We start from the raw sequence: 23321 nt of genomic DNA, 5'->3' as shown, positions 1-23321 counted from the left end.
GTGGGTGGGTGTATATGTGTATGTTTGCTTCTCTGGCTGTGTGGGTAACCTTGTATTGCTTGACTTGGGTTTTGACCAAAGTAGGAGAACAAAGAAGTGACTGAAAGAAAGATTTCCTGGAACTCTAGAAAATCCTGTTAGGAAATTTCTAAGTTGTTTGGTCCACATAGCAGCTTTTAAAGCAGCTTTACTTAAGCCTCAGAATGTTCAAAGAGCTTTCGCTCTGAATTTGGTCTTTCAGTCAGCACTGTAAGAGTATTTTCTCATTGCATGGGAGGAAGAAACACTTTAATTAAAGAAAAGCCCATACCAGATGTGAATTTTCAACTAACCGCAAAACTAAATTTGTTTTTTGTGTGTATGTTTCACTTTCAGCCAGAATCCCTTCATATAGCTGTCAACTTCTTTTCTCCATATAAATAGCTGGACTGCCTTTTTAAAGTAGGGTCAAAAGATGCTATAAAGAATTCTGGGCCCTGGGCCCACAGATGGATTTCATTTCACCTGCCTATTACGACATTGGTTTATTAAAGGGTATTCCTGTGTTGTAGGCAATTTTGATTCCAAGCAAAAATTAGAGAAAGACAAAAAAAGATTAATTAAGGTGAAGCTCTTGATTTACTTTTTGGCTTACTGTATTGCCTTTAAAAATGACTTCAGTACCCTAGTATTTTTTTCCATATGATATTTTCTATTTTTACTGATTATCAAAGCAGTATAACATTCGAACAACTGAAAAACATATTAGTAAGTGACTGATGATAACATAGTGTAATGTAATCTTAATAATAAATATTAATACAGCTTTTTATTAACTAAGGAGATGTTCATGCTATATTATTAAGGGAAAAGACAGGTAGCACAAAAGGATATATTTGATGCGAAAATAATCACTAACAGTGATGATCTGGATAAAAGGAAGATCACAAGGGGACTCTCCAGGAGGCCCAATTTTTAATGCCTGGGAAATGCAGCACAGCCACTGAGAGTCTGTAAATAGCCGAAGGGCCTGGAGGGCCATCTTTACACTCCAGGCAAGAGTCAGCTGGAGGTGTATCCGGAGTGGTGTTAGGAAAAGCAGCCTTGTGTGGCAGCAGACGGACACAGGGTGAGAACAGACTCAGTCACTTCTTAGCCCGGCCTGCTTACGATCATGTCTTCATATATATATATATATATATACAGTGGAGACCCAGTTATCTACCTTGCCAGTTTGCTGCCAAGATGAATGTGTTTTTAAAGCCCAGCACAGGGCATGGCCCAGAGTTGGGTTTTCAACACAAATTCTCTCCCCTAACTCCTGACCAATACCAAATTCCCCAGCACCTAACTAAATATTCCTTTATCAAATGATTTGGAAAGGTGCTAGAATTTAGGGTGTGTTGGTCCTAAGATGAGGCATGTGAACTCTTTGAGCAAGAATAGCTATAGCAGAACAGAATGATGTGGCCTCCTTGACATGAGCACTGCTGGGCCTCCATCCTGCCCTGGGCCACAGGCTACCACAGTGGCTGTGAGAACTGCCTCAGAAACTTGTTCCAGCAGGTATTTCTCTGTGTCTTCTCCCAATGTTAGTTGTTTTCAGTAAGTTCGTTTCATTTCAAGACAATTCCATTTCACCCTACATTTTCATCAGACATGCAGTAATGCCTTAAAATGTCAAGTACAGTTCAAGACTCCTTTTATAGCTGCCAGAACAAATACAGAGAAAAACCTCTCAGTTAAAAATTATACCAAGGCATTTGTTCAGATGGTCCTTTAATTATAGAGATAATAACATTGACAGGTTAGCAGTTCTTTCCTTATGGTCCTGGAACCCAAAACTAAAGGAATATTTGTTTTATCAAAACTAGACCAAAATTCTAATTTTATTACTTCCACATAATTGAATTGCTTGAATTCAAAGACTGAGAGACAGGAATTGAAAATACATGTTTTGTTAAACCTAACTTTCCTGTCAACTTCAGAAGACTTGTTTAACGTGTTCGTTTTTCTGTTGCTATAGTTACTCCCCTTCCTGTCATCCTGACAGTTGAGTTAAAAGCCATTGACAGTATTAACCTCTGCGGCTGAGTGCAGGCTATTTTTAGATTTGCCGTATTTTACACATAATTGCACGTGGGTGAGGAGCCCACGCTTCTCTGATCTGTGAGCAGCTGGGCTGAGCTGCCAGCTGTTTACAGGGAGCACGAGCTGCTCGCCCCACCCTCCCTAAAGCCCGCACCTGCCTACTCCCAGAAGAGGTATTTCCAGTCCTTTGTTGGCCATATAGACAGACAGTGGTTTCCAGCAGCTTGTCCTTTCGTGGGTGGTTCCTGGCAACAGGAGGCAGGGCAACAGTGCAGGGAATCAAGGGCAGTTTAGGTTTCCCAGAATGCTGTATCTCCCAGGACTGTAGAATGCTGAATATCTGGTAGCTGTAGAAGCGAGGGCAGCAGTTCTTCATTCCACAGACAAGGAGACCAAGGTCCTGGAAGGATGAGAGACACACACCTAGCTCGTGACACACCACACATCCAGACCCAGTTCCAGTCCCTGGCTTCTCTTTCACTGATGCCTCTGCTGAGGCCCCCCTTGAGTCAGTAGTGGAACCAGATCCTCTGTCATTTAGTTGCACATGGCATTGCTGGCTTTGCACTTGTCATAATATTTATGTAAGCATTAGCTGGAAGAGGAGGCCAGTTTTGGAAATCAGTTTATTTGCTTCCGTAAGAACTTTATAAATCTGATTTTTCTCATGTTTATAAAAACAACTTTCAATGGACATCTTTGGAAACATTCAATAAGGCAATTAACTTACGGCATTTGAAAAACAGGGAAGGGAAATGTGATCACCAGACAGCTTCCTCTCTGTCAGTCACACTGTGATAAAAAGTTTTCATAATTATATTGAGAATTTTAAATACTGCATTTAATTGTGGGTAGCATAATCCTCTGTAAAAGGAAAAGATACCTTCACCTGAGAATTTGTTAAAATGCCAATTTCTGATTCAGTAAGTGTGCTCTGAGGCCTAAAGTTCTGCATTTCTCACAACCCCCCAGGTGACCTGATGTTACTGGCCCATGACAGTCTTCAAGTAGTAGAGAGCAAAAGAACTTAAAATTATGTGGGTAGAACTAAATGAATATATTCATAATCCTATTAATGTATTCCTAACTCCACACTTCAGGCACACGTGCAGCTGAGTTCTGTGGGCAGACAGCACACAACCTCCCCTGCTATTCTGGTGGAGCCTTCAATCATCTGAAATTCAGTTCTGCTTTCAGCTGCTTTGAACTTGTTCTATTCTAGTAGTAGAAGGCTTTTCCTACCCCCCACCAAGAAGACTTGAAACAACTGGTCAGAATCTCCCTTCTACCAACCTTATGCCTATTTAGAAAAACTCAGCAAACTAGACACTGTCTTATCCTTTCCTGGGTGAAGATACCACAGCTCTGATCCCATGGCCTCGGTAGAGACTGTCCATCTTCCATCATTTATGCCCCCTTTCTGGCTGTGTCCCATGTTCCCACATGCTCTTCCACAGGAGGAACTCATACTGAATAGCTCTCCCTCTCTTTTTTAAAACATAATTTCCAAGTCCTTCCTCTTTCTCAAATGGTCAGGCTGCATAGTGTGTTCTCAGCCTTCCATATCAGGCTGCCTTTCCATGCCCTCCAGTCCAGGCCCTCTCCAGCAAATGACCCAGTAGACGAAAGACTTGTTCAACCCCTCTTGTGGAAACAGGCTTGCTTGAAAGCTCAAGGATTTCGTGGCCACCCATAAGCATCCCATGCTAAGCATAGAGCTTGTGCATAGGGGAAGGTGAAACCCAAATAAGAAGGCTAATGTTCACTGCCTTGGGCCATGTTTAAATACCAGCTGAGTAGCAGCACTTACCTTTCACTAGACCATCCTATCAGCAAAGCCTTTATTGCCTAAAATTCACAAAAAAATTATATCCATCTTAAACCAGTTCACAGGATCTTATTTGACTGACTGATGTGATTTTAGGTCAGTCTAACTCCAACTGCCCTCCTATTCTCATTGCTTCCAAATGAGTCAGTCTAATGGCAGAACGCCGGGTATTTCCTTTTAGTAAGGCCCTACCTGTGTTTCTCCTTCTGTTTTTAGAAGTACGTCTTCTGGCAAAGGCATCTAGCATTACTGGAGCTTGGAGACTGTTTGCATTTAAAAATATACGTAAAGCCTTTCTTTCTGGTTGACCCTCAGCTATATCATGAATATAATAGATTTTTCTGTGAGGAGTCATGCTTCTATGACACTCCCTGGCTGGCAGGGTGGTAAATCCTAAGAGAGTAAGGTGCTAAATGCCAGAGATAAGTAAAGATGTCTAATTCTGCTAAGCACACTCAGTTTTACTTAAGAGAATTGTTAATTGACAACAAAAACTAATCTTTTTTTAATTAACTTATAATACATTATTAACAAAAACTAATCTTAAGTGTAAAACACGTGTTTGCTTAGTCCTGCCCTTGGATTTTCTTAACTAAATGCTCCTTCCCTTCCCCAGTGCTGAGCTTAGGGCCTTCAGTCATTCTGGCAGCTGGAGGCAAAATAGGACCGTTGGTTATATTTTCTGTGTGATCTGCTTTTGCTTTTTAAGAAAATACTGAGCATAAAGTGCCCAACTCAATACGTGGCTCTTGAGAAATCATCGGTAAAAGTTATTTCCCTTTATCTACCGCTATCACTTCTCAGTCAGAGATCTGGTTGAGCATGTTAATATCTCTTACTTCTTCACCTGAGAAATATCTCACTTGCATCAATTACTCAGGATGTAATAATCCGCCCTGTTGCTGGTGGGAAAGCCCTGCTTTGTTTGCATTCAGCCAGTATTTACTGAGTACCTGCTCTCGGGTATAAGAAGAGGTTCTAGGAGAAGTAGATTGAGGGTAGAGTGAAGTGGAAGATTGGCATTCTAAAATTGAGCTCAGAGCATATGGAAAGTGTCAAACTTCAAAGTAGGGAGAGAGAGCATATGAGCACAAGGTCATCAAGGAGAATATACCTCATTAGAAATACCTGAAGTGACACATAGTGTCACATGAAACCAAAGTCCTCCCAGAGTGACCTCAGAAACATTGGCAGGGACCAGTGGGGTTCTGGAGTAATAGGGATGTAGTGAACAGAGTACCACATTTGAAACCAAAAGATGTTGAGTCCACAATTTGCCACATAGAACTGTGAAGTTTCAGGAGACCTGAATCTTTTTTTTTTTTTAAGATTTTATTTATCTGAGAGAAAGAGAGTGCAGGGAGGAGGAGGGAGAGAGTCTTAAGCAGTCTCCATGCTCAGCCTAGCCCCAGCCAGAGGTGAGGCTCGATCCCCTGACCCATGAGATCATGACCTTGAGCCAAAAACCAAGAGTTGAATACTTAACTGACTGAGCCACCCAGTTGCCTCCCCCTTTTTAAAGATATTTATTTATTTATTTATTTATTTGAGAAAGAGTCAGGAGACTTTAATTTTTGAACCTCATGTGTGAATACAGTTCCAAGAGCAAAAGATGGAGGAGGAAGAGAGTCAAACAACCAGATGCTTTCAGAGGGAAGACTGTTAATAGGAAGCCAATGCTTGAACACAGTTTTAAGGTCAACTTGGAAGCAAAGGGAGTGGTGTTGGAAGGAGGCTAGGAGGGTCTTCTAGAAGGGGAATGGCATTTGCAGAAACACACAAATGCACACAATCTATTAAAGAATGAATTTGCCACCCACAGACTCTACTCAGTCTGTCTTCTCCCAAGATCTCCCAACCATGGCATACACACTGTGAGCACAAATTCCTTTGTCAACAGTGCTGCCAAAGCTACTAGTGACAAATTACAGGTCTGCCCCCACTCCTTGACTCATAGCCACCTCTTCAGCTACTACCATTCTGATCACACGTGACCCTAGGTCAACCCTCCATGAGACCCCTCCATTTTGTAACAGCCTGCATGTTTCCTCTTTAAAGTCTGGGACATTCCCTTTTATGAGACTGTCTGAGGTCAAGGTAACTAAATGTCAGAGATGAGATAACCTCAAAGAGCAGAATCCATTTATCTGGATATTTGAGGTAATGAGAAAGGGCAGTTGGTGGGGGGGGGGGGCACCATAATAACCAATAATAGAAATAGTGAGCAGCGTGCTAGAAGTGGACCACTTTGATTATCCCATCGAATCTCTCCAGAAACCCTGTAAGATAGGTATTGCCCCCTATTTAGTTTAGTGCCCCCTGTTTATTGATACACAGATCTCTGCCCAAGGTCATCAAAGTTCAAGCTGTTTGATGCTAGTGCCAGTGCTCTGGAAAGTTCTGGTAGAAATGATAGAGCCATCTGTTTTGCATGTAGGTGACTTCCTGTCATACTGACTGACTTCACTTAGGTCAGTTCCACCACCAAAGAAAGGGCACTGGCATCAGTAGGCAGTCAGTCAGTGGTAAGACCCCCTCCTGTGCCTCTTCATGTCTCTCTCTGGCCCCTCCATCAGTGCTGTGTGAGTAAGTGTTGGGGAGCTCAGGAGTCCAGATGAGCTGGAATCTAGTCCTAGTCTACTTGTCAGGAGACTTCAGATGACACACTGGGGATTATTGAGCTTGGCTCCCTTTTCTGTAATGGGATGATGGTTCTCATTGAGAATGGTCATTGGGATATCAAATAAGGTAATGTCGCCATGGCAGAATGAAAGATACTGAGTCCTGAGCTGCTGTAGTGGGTGAGGTACTGTGCTAATTTATTGATTCTTCATTGTTTGTTTACCTTTTAACTTACCTTTTATTTGCCTTTATCTTGGAGGAAGGATCTGGTATTACTCTCAGGCATAGGAAGCTAAATTGACCTCTACTACAGATAGATGCTAGTTCTGCTTTGATCTCATGTCTGCTTCCCTTCTTAATGAATATGGGCCTATATTACCTTTTGTACCAGCCATTCAAATAAAACACTTATTCTAGCATTAGAGAAAAAAGATTTTCAAGAAATTGTGAAAACCAGTCTGTGTGCCATTGCCATTACTCTTAGAGGCAGAGATCTATTTCTGTGGCATTGACACCTCTTTAGAAACAGTGGAGGCACAATGGAACTGTTATGTTGATGAGATTTTTGTGTAATTTCCACAGAAGTAGTTCTGTGAGATTTTCCCCCTTTAGTTTCAGTGCTGTAGCATCTATAATATATAAAACTTAAATAGAAGATTATAAAGAACATAATCTTCTTTCTACTCAGAAACAAAAAGAGCCTTTATCTCGTAATTTATTCTGCTTTTGCTATAAGAAAAAATGTGCATTGCACTGGAAATTTAAACATTTCAATTTCTGTGTTTAATGTTTAAAGGCAAGAAAAAATATCACTATGTGTTTCTGTTTTTACATGAAGGTGCAGCTTAAAGCAGTAAATTTGTTACTAAGAACTTATATATTAGTAGAATGTTCATAAATGCTGCCTTAAATGAATATATAGTTGAACTGATTAGGCGAAGAATTTATATGACCAATGCTTTGTTAGTAAAATCAGAATTCTTATATTCATAATATTTAATAGCCTCCACAAGTGCCCTTTTGTTTTAATTTGATTTCTTTATTCTGGATTTCTTAAAATGAGACTAGGCAGCTTAGTTGATTATAACAGAGATTTGTCCTTAAGAGTAAATGAACATTATATAGATAATGTGGGTTTTGGGGACAGAAGGTCCTGGTTTCCATCAGATTCTGAAACGTGATCTTTGATCTTGTCTTAAAAATAAGGCTAAAGAATTCTGGGTAAGGGTCTACCACTGAGGATACTGAGGCTCTGGGCACTTCTCCCTCCCTGGATATACTCTTGGCCAGCCACATTGCACAGCAGGCCGGAAGTGGCCTGGAACTTGAGATCGGACTCTGCATGCAGGAGAGGATTGGTGGGTCTGTCTCAGTCCCCTTTCGTTAGAGGAGTTGATGGTCTGTATCCTGTGAACAGTGAGCAGTTTGGCTGCTATACTGGGTCAAATAGTGTTCTCTCCTCACCCACCCCCCACCTTTGCCATTTCATGTGCACCTGGAACTTATGAATGTGACCTTATTTGCGAATAGGGTCTTTACAAATATAATCAAGTTGGGACAAGGTCATACTTAGTTAATCCAGTGACTGGTATCCTTATTAAAAAAGGGAAATTTGGACACAAACATAAACCCAAAAAGTAGTAGAATAAACAAATCAGGAAGTTTTGTGTTCGTTTAATAACTAAAAGAAGCCAGAAGGTGGGCAGTCCAAGCAAGGGTAGCAGCTCCGTGATGTGCCCAGTGGCCCAGGCTCCCTCTGGTTTCCTGCCCACAGTCCTCAAGCTGGCATCCTCATCGACATGCTTTCAAGATGACTTGTGGGGCACCTGCCAGCATTTCAGGTAGCAAAAGTAGGAAGTGTAAAGGTCCAAAAGGCACAAACTAAATCAGACCCAGTGAGGAGCTTTCCAGAAGTTCCATCTGGGGACTTTTCTTACACCTCATTGGCCGGAGCTTTGTCACATGACCAGCCTTGGCTGTGAAGGAAGGTTCGTGTGATGCTGCCCTGAATGAGATCGGGGACATGTTGATGAGGAAGGAATGGAAGGTGGAGCTGGGGTGGCCCCACCTCTTGACCCAGGAACAGTATAGCAGTGAGCTTCTAAGCTTGTTGGCTGTTCATGCTCTGATAGAGTGTGACTTTAGATCATGGAGCATTACTCCCACTTAGGCCTGTCACGAAAGACAGTGGCTTCTCTTGTTCCAGCTTGCCCATACAGTCATATCTTCCACCTTCATCGCCACCACTACTCAAGTAGGGGTTTGTGGCATCCAAAAGAGGACACTGGGGTGACTTGCTTCCTGGGATTTTCAGGCAAAGTGGCCAATGATTTTGTAAGATCTCAGGGAGACACTGGTACTTGCCTAGTGGGATACTGAATCATATATTTAAAGATTTTATTTATTTATTTGACAGAGAGATATCACAAGTAGGCAGAGACAGGCAGTTGTGGGGTGGAGAGAGGAAGCAGGCTCCCTGCTGAGCAGAGAGCCTGATGTGGGGCTCAATCCCAGGACCCTGAGATCACGACCTGAGCTGAAAGTAGAGGCTTAACACACTGAGCCACCAAGGCGCCCCCTGAATAATATATTTAAATCGGGTACATAGAAATCTCACTCTGAAGTTCCATTCCCACCAACAGCAGTCCAAGGCTTAAACTTGCCAATTTAAGGCAGCCTGGTCTCTTACAAGTTAACCATTCCATATGAACAAATGCCCACAGTTTAGGGTTTCTTCACTTTGTCTCTTCTCCCTGCCAGGATGATGTCAGGGGGCTAGGACAGCTCATATGTCTCTTTGGTATTTGAGGAACGGCCTCTGAGTGCCCTCTTGGTCTTTGTTGGCCTCAGAGGAGAGATCTACCCTGTGTAGTTACTGGCTTTGGTGGCCACTGGAGCCCCTGACTGACTTCCCTGTTAGCCTGTAGCCTATGATCTTAAAGGCCTTCGGTCCTTGTTGCTGTTGACCGTGGGCCCCACATTAAACTGGAGGCAGGAGCCAAGCAATTTGGGATATGTCGCACAGCAGACTATCAAAGGGGCAGGCAGGAGCTACAGATAGAGTCAGGGCAGCGGGCCCCCACTTGGCCCGGCCCCCTGATTTGCTGTGTATGGCCTCCAGTGGTCTCCTCTCCATTCGCTCCTTGGACCCAAGAAGATCCCCATGCTTCTTCCAGACATTGGGGTGTTCCTGCATCCATTAGCTGAGCATCCTTTCAGGGCCCAGGAGCTCTTCCCCTGCTGCCCCCGCTTACAGAGCAGAAGTTGGGAAATCTGTCCCATCTTGTATCTCAGGAGGGCAGAGCTCAGCGCCCCAACGAACTAGCCAGCTACTGTGTACTACTATGCTGCCCCAGGCAGCCCTTAGACCCTCAGACCTCTGCCCTAAAAACCCGGCTGTCACAAAAACAAAAGCAACCTTTTCAATCTCTGAAAGGCCTATGTAACTGGTTCTTGTCAGTCCCCTCCAGTTGGCTGTCCTTTATGTCTTGTTGAGTGGATTCTGTGTTGTTTTTTTGTTGAGAGAGAACAAATTGTTACAGGCTTTTAAGGAAACCAAAAACATTCCCTCTCTAATTACATCTGTTATTCCATTCCCATTCATCTTGCTTTCTTGTTTTGAAGCAGGCCTTTATTATTAGCCAGAAACTACAGTCACGTTTTCTGAGTAAATCAGAGCTACTGTTTTTCTTCCATGGTGTGTGAGAAGACTTGTCAGTGTGGTTAGAGACCTGCTGTCGTTGAAGATTCTGACAAACTGTCCAGCCAGGCTCATGTTGATGGTATCAGTCTTTGCCTTTTCCTTCACTGGAGATACTTTTGGAAATATTTAGCATAGCAGTATTTTGAAATGAAACTTCCAAAAGTGTTTTGCCACATTTGCTCAGTCAGTCAGTACTTAACTGTGTATCTAAAATGCAGCAAATCTTATTTTAAGGGCTGAGAGTAGAGTCCTAAACCAGCCGTCTCGGAGCTTATATCCTGTTGAGGTAGATGGAAGACATGCAAGCCAGCAGATGCGTGTGATAATGCCGGCTGGTGACAAGCACCAAGTGAAACAGTGAAATAGGAACAGAGATGCCGAGACAGAGACCAGAGACCAGAGGGTGACCTGGCCTCCCTTAGTTTGGATGAGCAGGCAGGCCATTCTGAGGAGGCAACATGGGAGGGACCAGAGTTGAACGATGAGGAGGAGCCAGTCTACATGGACGCGGGCCCAGAGCCTGCAGGCCAAGAGAACAGTAGGCCAGCTCTGCAGCTGTCACCAGCAGGGCAGGGGGTAAGCAAGCAGGAGTGATACATCACTCTGGTGGCTGAAGGGGGCCCGGCATGGAACTGTGGAGTCCCCTGTTGAGACTGGGACAGCTCTACTGAGTGAATGACTAAGCATGGGGCAGGAAGTTTTTGTTTGTTCTCCCAGAGATAGAGCAAGAGTGAGAGAGAGCACAAGCAGGGAGAGCAACAGGCAGAGGAAGAAGCAGACTTCTGCCTAAGCAGGGAGCCTGATGCAGGGCTTGATCCCAGGACTCCGGGGTCAGGACCTGAGCTGAAGGCAGACGCTTAACCCACTGAGCCACCCAGGCACCCGTAGGTGTGCTTTAAGGCCACAAAATCAGAAAGCAGGTGTTAATGGAAGGTAAGCATACTTATTGTAGAGATCATTCAATTGGTGTGCATAGAGGTATCTTTTTTAAAGTGTGTTTTAGTAACCCGCACCAATGCATTCTCCTGCCCAGCCCTGGGGTGGGGAGAGGACTCTGCCTCCTCCCCCTGAGCTCCCCTGAGAATCCGAGCTTGTTAGGTCCCACCCCTGAGTGGGCTATGTGCCTCCCTCAGGTGCAGAGGGGGAGCGCGGAGGACCACTGCGTGTGAGCCTGGCGGTCACAGCTCACTTGCTGGATCCCTCAGATCAGGCCTGGAAGGAGGACTTCTCACCGGAGGGTGAGCCTCCTTGAGGACACAGAGAAGTTGCTCCTATGAAGACCCCAGGTGATGTCAGGTTGACTCCTTAGGCATTGTTGTCTGATGGCGCCTGTAGTTCCGTGAGTTTGTCCCATTATTCTTACCATTTTGTTGAACTGACAACATGCTTTACTGTTTAACTCTTTAAAGATGGTATCCTTATTAACTCTGAAGCCTGGTCTTCAGAGAGGGAGGTGAGTTAACATCACTGAACCATGAGATGGTGTAGGAAGCACAGCTGAAACGCCTCCTCCAAGGGCTGGCTACATGCTCTGGGCCATTCGCAGCAGAGGTTAGCAGGAGGAGCCCGGGTCTCCCAGTGGAAGTAAAGACCCATCTGTCATTGCAAGAATGTGTTTGTGTCACCTTGGTGGGAAGGTTGTACGTGCTGGGCTCTGCTGTCCTCCACATCCACCCCATCCGCAGCTGAGCAGGCCACCTTTGGTGAAATACTTGCCATGGAATTGGAAGGGAAAATTTCCAAGCAAGTTGTGGTGTGGCTGGCCGATAAGTTACACTCAGAGCATTAGTTATAAAATGTCATTCTTCTATTTTCAGTAAATATTCAAGATGTGATATTACAAGAAAATTTGGAAAAAGAAGATCAAATTCTGGTTTCTTTGGCAGGATTAAAACAGGTATGTCTCTTTGATCTGACTTTGAGAGCCACTGGCCATTCTCGTGCCTGTCAGGCAGGGCACGCTGTGGCACAGCATACCGTAGCCTGGGCGGAGCCCATCTGACTCCCCAGCTCCTTACACTAGCGATTCTGTCTGACAAGCTTGCAGCCCAAGCTAGTTTTCTGTCCCCACCCTTGCTCCTTCCTCTTACCAAAGCCACTCTGTTTGCTCCTCCCCCAGAGCTGGTATTATGTGGCCCCGCAGCAGGTTCAGTTCTTCATCCTTAAATCCATGCTGGAGCACAAGTAATAATCACCCCCCCACCCCCGCACCCCTGACAGGCCTCAGACACACAAGGACCACATTTCCCCAACCCTTGGAGGGCTGTTTGGAACATACATGTTAATGAAAAGAACGTGCTGCTCTCACATGTCTGCCTGTGTTCTTAACAGCTCAGCGAGGGTGCAGCTGCTTTGATAGCTAAGGGCTGTTCGGTGGGGCTGGGTAGGTAAGCAATGGTACTTCCTGCTACAAGAGAACTGCCCAGGATGTGACACCCAGGGCTTACCTGCGAGAACCTGGCCATCAAGACTTTGAAATTTTCCTAGGTCGTTAGTAAATCCATGGCTTTGATAGAGCTGGATTTTTTTTTCTGTTATTCCTTTCTTAAGGGAATATATTCATATCCATACTAGTAAAAAAATGGTCAGTGATAAGCCTAGTTTAAATGTTAAGAGGTTTAGCTAGTATTGCAAAACAAACTCATCCGTCTCTGTCACTTATTTTCTTCCTTTTTGAAAACTAGATCAAAGACATTCTAAAAGGCTCCCTGCGTTTCAACCAGAGTCAGCTGGAAGCTGAGGAGAATGAGCAGATCACCATCTCAGATGACCACTACTGCTCCAGTGGCCAAGGCCAAGACCAGAGCCACCAAATGCCTGGGGCCACCAAGCAGGTATAAGAGCTCTGGTGAACAACATCACAGTAACTTGTTGAGGACACATTCACGTAAGGTCTTCAAACTTCTAACAAAACCTTCCCAAAGTCATTTCACGTTACCATGTGCAAAGTTCAACTATAAGGTACCACAGGTGGCTGAACCAGAGGTTCTGTAGCAAGGCAAATTGCATGCTCCAGTGCCCCACAGGAGACCACGCTCTCTGAGAGCTGCGCAGTGTACAACCCACAGACCTGTATGCGGCAGCGTTAGCCTGAACCTCCTGCCAGTCCTGTTGTGTGGCCTTAGAAACCCACCCCTGTGCCACAGCTTTGGGTTTGGTGCCTCCCGCTAATGCCTCCAGTCCCCATTAGCACAGGAGGTGCTATTCCTGCTTTCCTGGTGCTGTCCTCAGTGGACTTCTCTGGGCTACCTTTTTCTCTGGAGAGAAGGGCTCCTCATTAATGTCCATCCTCTAAGGGAATGAGGTCAGCAAACTTTCTCCATAAAGGATCAGATAGTAAATATCTTAGGATTCGGGGGCCATATATGGTCTGTGTCTCGTAGTTGTTTTTGTATTTGGTGTGTTTGTTTTTACAACCTTTAGAAATGTATAAGCCATTCTCAGCTTGACAACCTAGGGGAAGAGCCCACAGACCAGATTTGGCTAATGGGCCATAGTTTGCTGCCCCCTGCTCTGGAGATGTTGACATTGTATGTAATTTAATCTAACATGGACCCACAGATTTTTCCAGTGAAAAAGGATTCAGGAATTTCCTTGTGGGCTTAGTCCTGTTTCTTTTACCAGTGAGACAGTGAAGGCCCAGGAGGAGCACAGGCCCACCAGGCATGGTGTTTTCAGAACTCCTGTCCCAACCCAGCAAGCCTCCAGCTCCACCGTGCTTCTTCATGATGCTTTATCTGATAGGACTAAAAATCCCTAATAATATATTTTTGGCTTACGAAAAATGCAGATTAGTAAAGTCTCATCTAAGACTCTTTCTCAGACTAGCATCCAGATGCTTATAAATTATGGTTTTTAAAAAAAAAAGATATTTTAGAATGGGAATTTTTTTTTAGTTTTAAGAGTATCCCCGCCAAGAGTACTCTTCAAGAAGAGAGAGCTTTCAAAAAAAAAAAAGCGAGAGAGAGAGAGAGAACTTTCTGTGGTTAATTTTGTCCAGTTTTAAAGGGAAGTTTTCATGGAGCCATTAGTCTGCATCTTTGGCCACATGGATACAGCGTTAATGTTGCAAGTTTGATTTGATTGGTTCCTCCAGATTCTCCTTCCTAAACTGATACTTGATTTTTTAATAATCATTTCTTTATTCAAATATTGTGGAGCTTAGGCTCACTGCCCCCAAACCATTTTTAATGGACAATTCTAAAATTGAGTGTGAATTTTTTTGTAGTTGAATGTATAAAAGTAATACTGAAAAAGATCTTTCAAAAACACTCATGAATTTGCTACATTTAAAGCTTCTTGATTATACTTCGCCCTTGTTTTTCCCAGTTCCAACATTTGTTAAGAACTACCTGTTGCCCCCGCAGACCCCCGTGCGCCTGCTCGGTGCGCTAGCAGTGTGACGCCAGTGACATGAGCTAGGACACGTCGCAGTGCCGCACTCCCAAGCAGCATCCAAGAGGCCTCTTGCCTCTGCTTGTGCTTTTAAAACACCGCCAATCCGTTCTGTGCCCAGATACCCCACCGTTGCCTTCTGTGCCTCTGTTCCTCTGTAGGGTTAAAGGAGAAAAGTGGGAGAGGGGCAAATTGTAGGGCTTTTTTTTTTGTCATTCCTGCCAGGGCTTCTTCCTCAAGGGTATTAACAGTTTATCAAATTCCACCTTCCTGAAAGAAGTTTTACCTGAGGAAGGGAAAAATAGGGAAGCAGGGCTCTCTTCACGTCTTCAGGAGGACAGGCAAGTGAAGTCCCAGATGAAGCAGCAAGTCCCACAGAAAGCTGAGGGAATCTGGACTAGACTCATGCAGGAACCTCCACCCCCACCCCGGCAGGAAGTCCTGACCCAACATCTTTCCTTAAGAGCCTGTCCCAAGCCTTGGTGGCACTCAGGGCTTGGAACTGGCTGACTTACTTTCTCACTGCTTATGGGGACAGGGATGGGGCTGGGGGCTAGCTCTGGTCAGGAACATGTGTGCCAAGTGGGAGCTCTGAAGGCTTTTCCCCTCCTGCCTCCCAAACGTGAACTGAGGGCCTGCTTTCCCAGGCACTGTCTGTTCGGGGTTATGGGATGTAGCCCCTGCTCACAAGCTTCCAGTTAAACAGAGGACCTGAGACTAGGGGGGAGAGTGGTACTAGGCAGTGCTACTGCTGGAGTAGGTTGTGCAACAGTTCCCTAACTTAGGAATGCCTTCAATTTCTTAGCTTAGCACTAAAGTATGTGTGAAAGATAGTGCAGAGGACTGGGCTGACCTCCCCCCTTGGGGCAGGTGGCTCAGGATCCCCGTGCCAGTGTCCTTCCCTATCAGAAACTTCAGTAGGGCTTTTCCTTTGTGGGCATGCGCATGCCCCACTCCCCATTGGTTGATGGGGATGTGGCTAATATTGTTCTTTCCATTTGATTCATAAATCATCTCTCTAGCTCCGAAAATGGCAGGGGCACAATTGTATTCTGTAAAGACAGCCACATTCTGTCCCTCCCTCGCAGAGTCTGTCCTCCACATACTCATCTGGGAGGTTTTTGGTAAACTTGATTCAAATCTATGCCAGTGGCAGGCAGGACCTTGCAGGACCCTGGGATTCATTATTAACCAGCTCCTTTCATGTGCCTCAGTGGTGCTTGGGGCCCCTATTTTTACCTGTATGGTCTATAGCTGCATTGTCTAAATATAGTAGGCAATAGCCATATATCTATTTAAAATTAAATTTAAATTCATTAAGATTCAATAGAATTAAGTTAAAAATACAGTTCCTCTGTCACACTAGCCACCTTTCAAGTGCTGGTAACCACATGTGGCTGGGTGCTACTGTATTAGCATAGAAAGAGAACACTTCCACCTCTCTAGAACATGTCTGCTGAGCTGGTCTATAACTGGGCTCACCCGCTTCCACCTTCCATGACCCTAAACAAAAGGTAAGAAATGAGGCCAGGTAAACAGCAGGGTTGGGGGAGAGGTGTTATATATTGTGGAGGGCTTGGCCAGTTTTAAGCAGGACTGACAGGTTGAAAAACTTCTTTAACTATATAGTGACTGCCTGTGTTTGGCAAAGAGAATTGACCTAGGAATTACCAAAGTTTTCGTAAATGACATAAACAGAACCAGGTAGCAGGTAAGGTTGTATAGAAATCCAGAAGGAAGGCATCTTCGTGTCTAGGAAAAAGTTCTAGGTGGAAGTCCAGAATAGGGAGCTGTTTTCATTTGCTTTGGGACATGGGCCAAGCCAGCAGGTCTCTGATCTGGGCATCGTTGTGTGATCTGCAATAGAAAGGTGAGGAGGGGTACCAAAAGAAGGGGGTTATCCAGGCCCTGCCAACTGTACCGGGCTTTGTCTGAGTCGGCTTTTGATTTTATCTGGGAATGGGGAATGGAAGATGACCCACCATTTAGAATTCACCTTCCCTAGTTTCCCAGAAATGTGCCAGATAATTAGTGATGGTAGGAACCTCCTTCACTTCCAGGCACAGGCTTTAGAACATATTTCTCTTCTTCAGTATCTTGTAATGTGTTCACTCTCAGCTAAAGGTGAATAGCTTATCACGGTATTTCTGTAGTAGAGATGCCACTCTGAAAATGGGACCTGCTGTACGTGCTATTTTCATTTTCTCAGATAAGCTCTACCAAGCAGCACTCTAGCCCCAGACCCTGTGTGAAGTGAGAAGTCAAGGGTTTCACAGTGAACAGTTCAGGACAACGGTCATGTGAACCGTGGCCACACTTTGGAGGTAGAAGTGTGAAGTTGAGATCCCGCCCAGCCTTACCTGCACCCCACATGCAAATGCAGGGGCCACCCGCACATGTCTGTTCCAGGCTCTGTGAGGCTGGCACAGCCCCTACTGGGTGCACCTTATGGTGGGATGGTCTTTCTCTCCTAAACTGTCCTGGTGCCAGTAATCGCCTCCTCTTCTGCCTGAGTGCTACGTTCTGTGTCTCTCCTCAGTTTTGTAAGAATTAATGTGTTGTTGGAATGTAAGCAGCTTTAAAACTTGAGATGAGGCACTTCAAGGCCTGTTACTTTAGTGATCTTCAGGATAATTCTTTCTCTTCTCCCAGTTGAAGATCTTAAAGATGAATGAATGGTCAGAGGATGAAGGCACCTGAGCCATTATTTAGCCACTCAGCCATGTCACCAAGTACATGTAGTTCAGAGAGACAAGCCCAGATTTCCTCTGGAAGTGTTGCCAGCTGCCTGTCCCGGCTTTGTCCACAGGTGGCCCAGGCCATACCAATCTGGGGGCTAGAGGACCCAGGGGGTACTTCCGGCCAAGGGGGTCTTTACATCTCATCAGACTTCAGACCTGGGGGCCAGTTCCCATTCCCTCCCCCCGCCCACACTGTGGGAGAGCAGACAGGGAGGGCGGTTGAGCAGGCGTGGATACAACGTCCACTTACGTCAGCACGTTTTCTGTCAGGCTGGCTTTGGAACATCTTGGGGTAGACCGTAGCTTTACATCTGCCCCAGGGAGGGCAGGAGCTTCTTTGGGTTTAACCCAAAACCTTTCCCGGGGTTCATGGATGTCAGCTTTTTTTAGTTAAATGCTACTCATAATTCCTTGCAATGAAAGGAAAATAACAGTAGAATAAAGCCATTCTGTCTTTATGTTTTTTGCCATACACTTTATAGTTGCACTTCCTGGTTTTCACATTTACCAGCATTGTCCCAGGGGGCCCCTAAGTGCACACCTGGGCCGAGCCGGTGTGCCTTCCAGAGACACACACACTGGGCCTTCCAGAAGCTCTTTGTTAAACAGGTAGTAAAATCGGTCTGGGCTTACGTTAGGGAGCCAGTTCTGTGTGATCCACATCCATGCACATCATCTCTGTGCATGGTGACCACACGCTGGGTCAGAGAGGCCATCCTTGTCCTCAAGTCAAGCCCAAGAAAGATGGGTGGTGCGCATGGCTTGGTGCCACGTGAGGCTGGTGGGGACTCCAGCCTGCTCCCTGCCCCCTGAGCCGGCCTCTCGTAACTTAACCAGCTGGAGGCTTACTTTATTGCCCCGGGAACTCAGCAGCAAGCTTCAGAGGAACTGGCCCCGTGCCATTGGGAAGTTTTGGGGCTTCAGGGAAGCAGGCCCAGACTGTGCAGCTTTCCAAAGAAGAGCACAGGGCCTAAACTTCTGGGAAGCTCTCCCAGCTCACAGGGCTGCTGCTTAGTTCTCTTGTTTCACTGGAATCTTCTCTCACCCACCTGTACTTCTGACTGTACCTCACAGGCCTCTTCAGAAACACCAGGGAGCATGGACAGAGGGAGCGCAGATGACTTCATCCTGGTCTCCAAGGAAGATGAGGGAGGCAGTGCCAAGGGGTCCTTCTCAGGCCAGGCCCAGCCTCTTCGTACCCTCCGAAGCACCTCTGGAAGAAGCGAGCCCCTGGTTCGCTCCCCTCTGGTGTTCTCCGACCCTCTGATGGGCCCTGCCTCAGCTTCCTCCAGCAACCCCAGTTCCAGCCCTGATGAGGACAGCAGCAACAACAGCAAGGACTCTGGCTTCACCATTGTGAGCCCCCTGGACATCTGACCACAGTGCCCCTGGCCTCCTTCTTGGGGACTGGCCACCCCCCTCAGCAGCCCCTGGGCCTAGCTGAGGCTTCCCCAATGGAGACCCCTCTGAAACCAACACTTCTTTCCCAGCATGCCTGTGGCCTCAGTGCAACCCATTGGAACCTTCTAGAGAAGGACAGACGGCCACAGAGTACACAGACGGATATTCCCCAAAATGCAGACAGGGCTTTCAGGGCCCTATCCCACCCCACCTTCGCTCTGAGGTAGACGGGGGTTAAGTATCCAGTATCATGCTATCAAAAGACCAAACCACAATTCGAATCATTTTTCTCTATCCCCTTCTCCCCTTCTCTGTCTCTTCTCTTCTCCTCAACTAAGAATTAGGTGTGGCAACTCCATTAATTATAACTAGAAGAAGGAAGAGTTGGTTTCAAATCTGACCTCCCTCGGAGCATCAGGCATAGGAAAATTGATATCAAGAAGGCTTTCTCTCTGGAAGTCTCTCTCTCAGCCTATTTCATTCCTCCTTTAGGAAGCCATACAGCAGAGCCAAATACAATAGAATGGACTAGAACTGGTGGATTCCAGGCTGAAAAAAACCCATCACTGACCTCTCAGAAAGTTACAGTGACCTTTAGAAACAGGGTCTAAACTTAGAGTTTTTTTCATTTGTTGAAGAGTACATTTCCAAACCTCAGGCCAGATCAACTCTGGCCATCACTGTCCCTCCTCAGACGATTGTATTTCCCCCTTTAGAATCTTTCATGACCAGAAAACAAGGTCCCATTAAGCCGGACTTTGCTGCACTGATTTCAGAAGTCATAAGAATATTACTTCCTTGAATTGGAAAATGTGATCCTGACTGTGGAACAGACATCTCCCAGATGGTCTGTTTTCTGGTGTAGTTTCTCTAGTTTCGGCGCTGGAATACACCGGTCAACCTGTCAACTGAGAAGTAAAGGGAAAAACCCAAGCTCATTCCCATCCACAGTCAGGACCTCCCATTGGCCTTAAAGTAGCAGTCGCCGGGTATTTGACCTGGATTCCCTTCTAGGGGAGCAGGGCTTCCCACAGAATGCTCCGCAAGTCAGGAATACGTGGGACTTGTGCACAGCCCTTCCCTCATTGGGAGGGCAGAGGAGCTGCAGGGCCCAGGGTCAGTTGTGCACCACGTCCAAGGCACCACCGCTGAGGTGGGAGCAGCTCTGACCGGCCCGGTGCCTTCCTGGGCTTCGGCACACAATAGAGATTTCCCCTTTTCAACTGGCAGCTTGTGGAATCTCGCTGGGCAGAAAGCATCATATGAGCTGTTTCTCTCCTTAAGAAGAAAGGGCCCGGAGAGGCCCCCTTCCCTGTCCTTTGTGAAGGCCGGACTTCTAACAGGATAGCTGCAGTGTCCGCCCTGCAGTGACAGGTACCCAGGCCTTCCCCTCGGAGGAGGGCAAGGCCTCAGGGCGGTGGAAGCTTTCATATGAACCAGTGAAAGACTAGACGCCGTTTACAGTCCTTCCCGCTGCTCACCTTGTGTTTCTCTGCAGACTGTGTGACAGTGACCTGATTCCCCACGTGCTCTCCAAGAAAGCAGTGATGGCTGGGAGTCAGCTACTGTAGAGGGTTCCAGATAGCTCTGCAGTTTGTCCTCAGACTCTAACAGGAGAACCTGTGAACACGTGAGCATGGGAGAGGAGCACCAACTCTGCTTTTGCTCAGGTGACAGGGTTGTTGGGCCTTCCATGCTTACTCAGAGTCAAGCTGATGAGCTGTCCGGCTCCCCCGTGGAGTGGCCTCCTTAGCACCCCCTGGCAGTGACTCACTGGGTAAGTTACTGCCCTGCGTGGGTCACCTTGACCCCACTTTGTGTTCTCCCAAGGTCCCCATGCAGTGACTGGCCTTGCAGCTGCACACGGTTGCCATTATTTTTCCCTCAGAGGACCTGTTCGGGGCGTTGTCAGTGTTTTCAGTTCTAAGAAGTGTGGGGCTGCCCCCGTCAGGGCTCCCAAGACACAAGTAGAAAGGGCCATGGAGATGTTTGTCCCCTGGGCAGTGAGTCCCAGTTCCCTGCTTTGCCCTGAGAGCTAGAGTCCTGATAGTCCAGCATCACTGGGCCCACAGTGGCCACCAGACACCCACCTCCCCGACAAGGCTCTAGGCTCCTTGCCTGCAGTTGGCTGGGTGGTCAGCGGTCCTCGAAAACTCCCAGCCCTCCAACACACAAGGGGCAGGTCCTCCATTCTGTGCTTCCACGTTCGTGCCACGTGAGAACCGAGGGGGTCTCTCAGAGGCTTTGCTTCTCTGGTCCCCAATGAGCCACTCCCTCCTTGAAAGAAAGTAACATGAGGGTGTGGGAGTGAGAGGTGGGCAGTGCCACTCTCAAATTCCCATAGTCCGTGGGGTTTGAGGGTTGTTCTTACTCTCTTAATCTTTTCAAGTGACTTGTTTTTATTCTTCATAGTTGAGCATTGTTTGCATTTTTATTAGTTATAGTGCTGTTAAAGAATGTGTTCTTTTTTTATTATTTTATCAAGTACTTATGTTTGAGTGCACATTTTTTAAAGTCCTGAATATTTGAAATCTTTTTTGTTTTCCTTTAACAAATATAATCAGTGGAGCCCTCTCATGTTTTGATTATTAGCAGTTAAATATATTTTATATATATAAAGCTTAGATGAATTTTTGTTGTCCTCCAGTTTTTTAATGCAGGTACCTGTGTCTCATGCATTCCTCTGTTACCAGTTTGGAAATTTGAGTTAAAATTTACCTCTACATTGTATATGAAAGATACAGATTGGAGAAGAAAATCATTATGACTTTGCCTTACCTTTTGTATATGCCAAGGGGTCATAAAACACTTCAAGCGTTTAATTATACTGAATTATTCTTCCAAAGTTGACCTCCTTCTAATGCTCACTGCTACCTGCAGTCTGTAAGAGATAGTATCACTGCAAAATGAGCGTGACTGAAAATAAACCAAGGCCTCCCTGGGCGTTGCCTTCTTTGCATCTGAGTTCAGCCCCATGCACCGGTCCTTTGGGTCTGATTGCCCACCACGAACACGAATGATGCCTCCACTTTGTCAGAGACGAGGAGCAGACATAACGCTCAGTGGCAGTTATACGGTCTGCTAAGGATAGATAACCTATCAGAGTCGACTCAGATTTCCTATTTTTGTTTTTATTGTTTCTTTAAGAAGCTGCCCACTTGGGTCGTTATAGAACCAGAGTTGGGGGAAGTGGGAGGTACACATAGGCCCTCTGGGTCGCTGTCCCATGGAGGCCCACTGGGCCATTCCACCCCCTCTCCTGTAGGTACACACCTGGCCCTGCCCCTGAATGTCCAGAGCAGGGACACTGGGGGGTTGCAGGGCGGGGAGAGGCGGCCAGGATGAACAAGGACAGCACCTGGCAAGCTGGGCTTCCTTCTCACGCACGGGTCATTACTGCTTCCCCATGTTAACTTTCAAAAGCTCTCTTTTTATAGTGTTAAAAAGAAATAAAAAGTTCCTGTAAACAGGCTTGAGACCACTTTGATGTAAAAGTTGTCATAATAATTTGTCTCACGATGGCACAGTTCATTTGACTTATGGAATATCATGTTGTGCCATTTATATCCTATTGCTTTGTTCTCATTCATCTTTATGCTGTAACTCATCCTGACTTAAGAAATGACCTCGCCTTTTGGCAAAGTGATCCCATTCAATATGGTAATAATAAAAGACTAATGTGAAACTGAGAATGTAGCTTGACTTTTTCCAGGTGGGGGATCAGTGCTGAGCAGGCTTGACCCAGAGAAAACCTGTCCTGGGCACAGCCAGCGGGGCCCCCCAGCTGGCCTCATGCTTACCACAACATGAGGCAGTGACCTAGGGCTCACGCCTAACTCTTCTGGTCCCTTCTTCCCCAGTTTGGGCCCCACTCCACCTACTGGTCCAAGAAGCCAGTTGTGGGCAAGGCCCCAACAGCTTGCCACCCTCTCTTCACCCCTCCCCCTCAACACACACACACCAGGTTTGCTCTGGTAGCCTTGCATACACCCAGCTGACCTGGGATTTGATGAGGGCCACAGTGCAGAATGCACTCCAAGTCATAAATGACAAACTAGGAAAGGTAAAGGGGATCTGTATGGCTTAGGTAGAACTATGAGACCAGTGGTGCCTTTGTGACACTGCCAGAATTTGTGCCTGGACCCATCCCCAGCCGACAAGGGGCTTTCCCTACCATGTGTCACAGCCCATAGCCCCCGAGGGACTTTATTACCCACCTGTTCTGCCAAAAGGTTGAAGGGCCTGGCGCACTTCTCAGCCGGCTCATGCTGCTGGTGGTGGTGACCCTGCTTCCCCTGTCCTGTGACGACCACGCACACTGGCCTCGCTCACTGGCCACCAGGAGCAGAGACTGTGGAGCAGGTGTGGTTGGCGCCTCATGCATAGCTCTTGGGAAGATGGCCCCTGGGCTGCTGGATCCTCCTCCTGCTGGCCCTACATCTCTGCCTGACGAGAGGTGAGTGCGGGGGCTTTCCTGCAGGCTTAAGTGCAGGCACTGATTGCCTTCCCTCTCCTGAGCCCCTTCCCCACCCTTGGATGGTGTTTGCTCCTCCCATGGAAA

General features: G+C 46.4%; 1 protein-coding gene across 6 annotated transcripts in view; it reads left to right on the top strand.

Annotated features, from left to right (window-relative positions):
* TBC1D5 (TBC1 domain family member 5) overlaps positions 1-22449 on the top strand; it is a 554967-nt gene extending 532518 nt beyond the window's left edge. For all 6 annotated transcript variants that reach the window (XM_004773530.3, XM_004773529.3, XM_004773531.3 and 3 more), the window contains 3 exons: positions 12041-12120; positions 12908-13057; positions 18434-22449. In XM_004773530.3, the coding sequence (XP_004773587.1) occupies positions 12041-12120; positions 12908-13057; positions 18434-18736 (533 nt within the window). In that variant the 3' untranslated portion in view covers positions 18737-22449. The remainder of the gene's footprint in view (positions 1-12040; positions 12121-12907; positions 13058-18433) is intronic.
* Positions 22450-23321: the final 872 nt, after the last annotated feature.

This window comes from Mustela putorius, unplaced genomic scaffold, assembly GCF_011764305.1.
Source record: "Mustela putorius furo isolate JIRA1106 unplaced genomic scaffold, ASM1176430v1.1 tig00003834_pilon_pilon_pilon, whole genome shotgun sequence".
Taxonomy (NCBI): Eukaryota; Metazoa; Chordata; class Mammalia; order Carnivora; family Mustelidae; genus Mustela; species Mustela putorius.
This window is presented reverse-complemented; position numbering and strand designations above follow the sequence as displayed.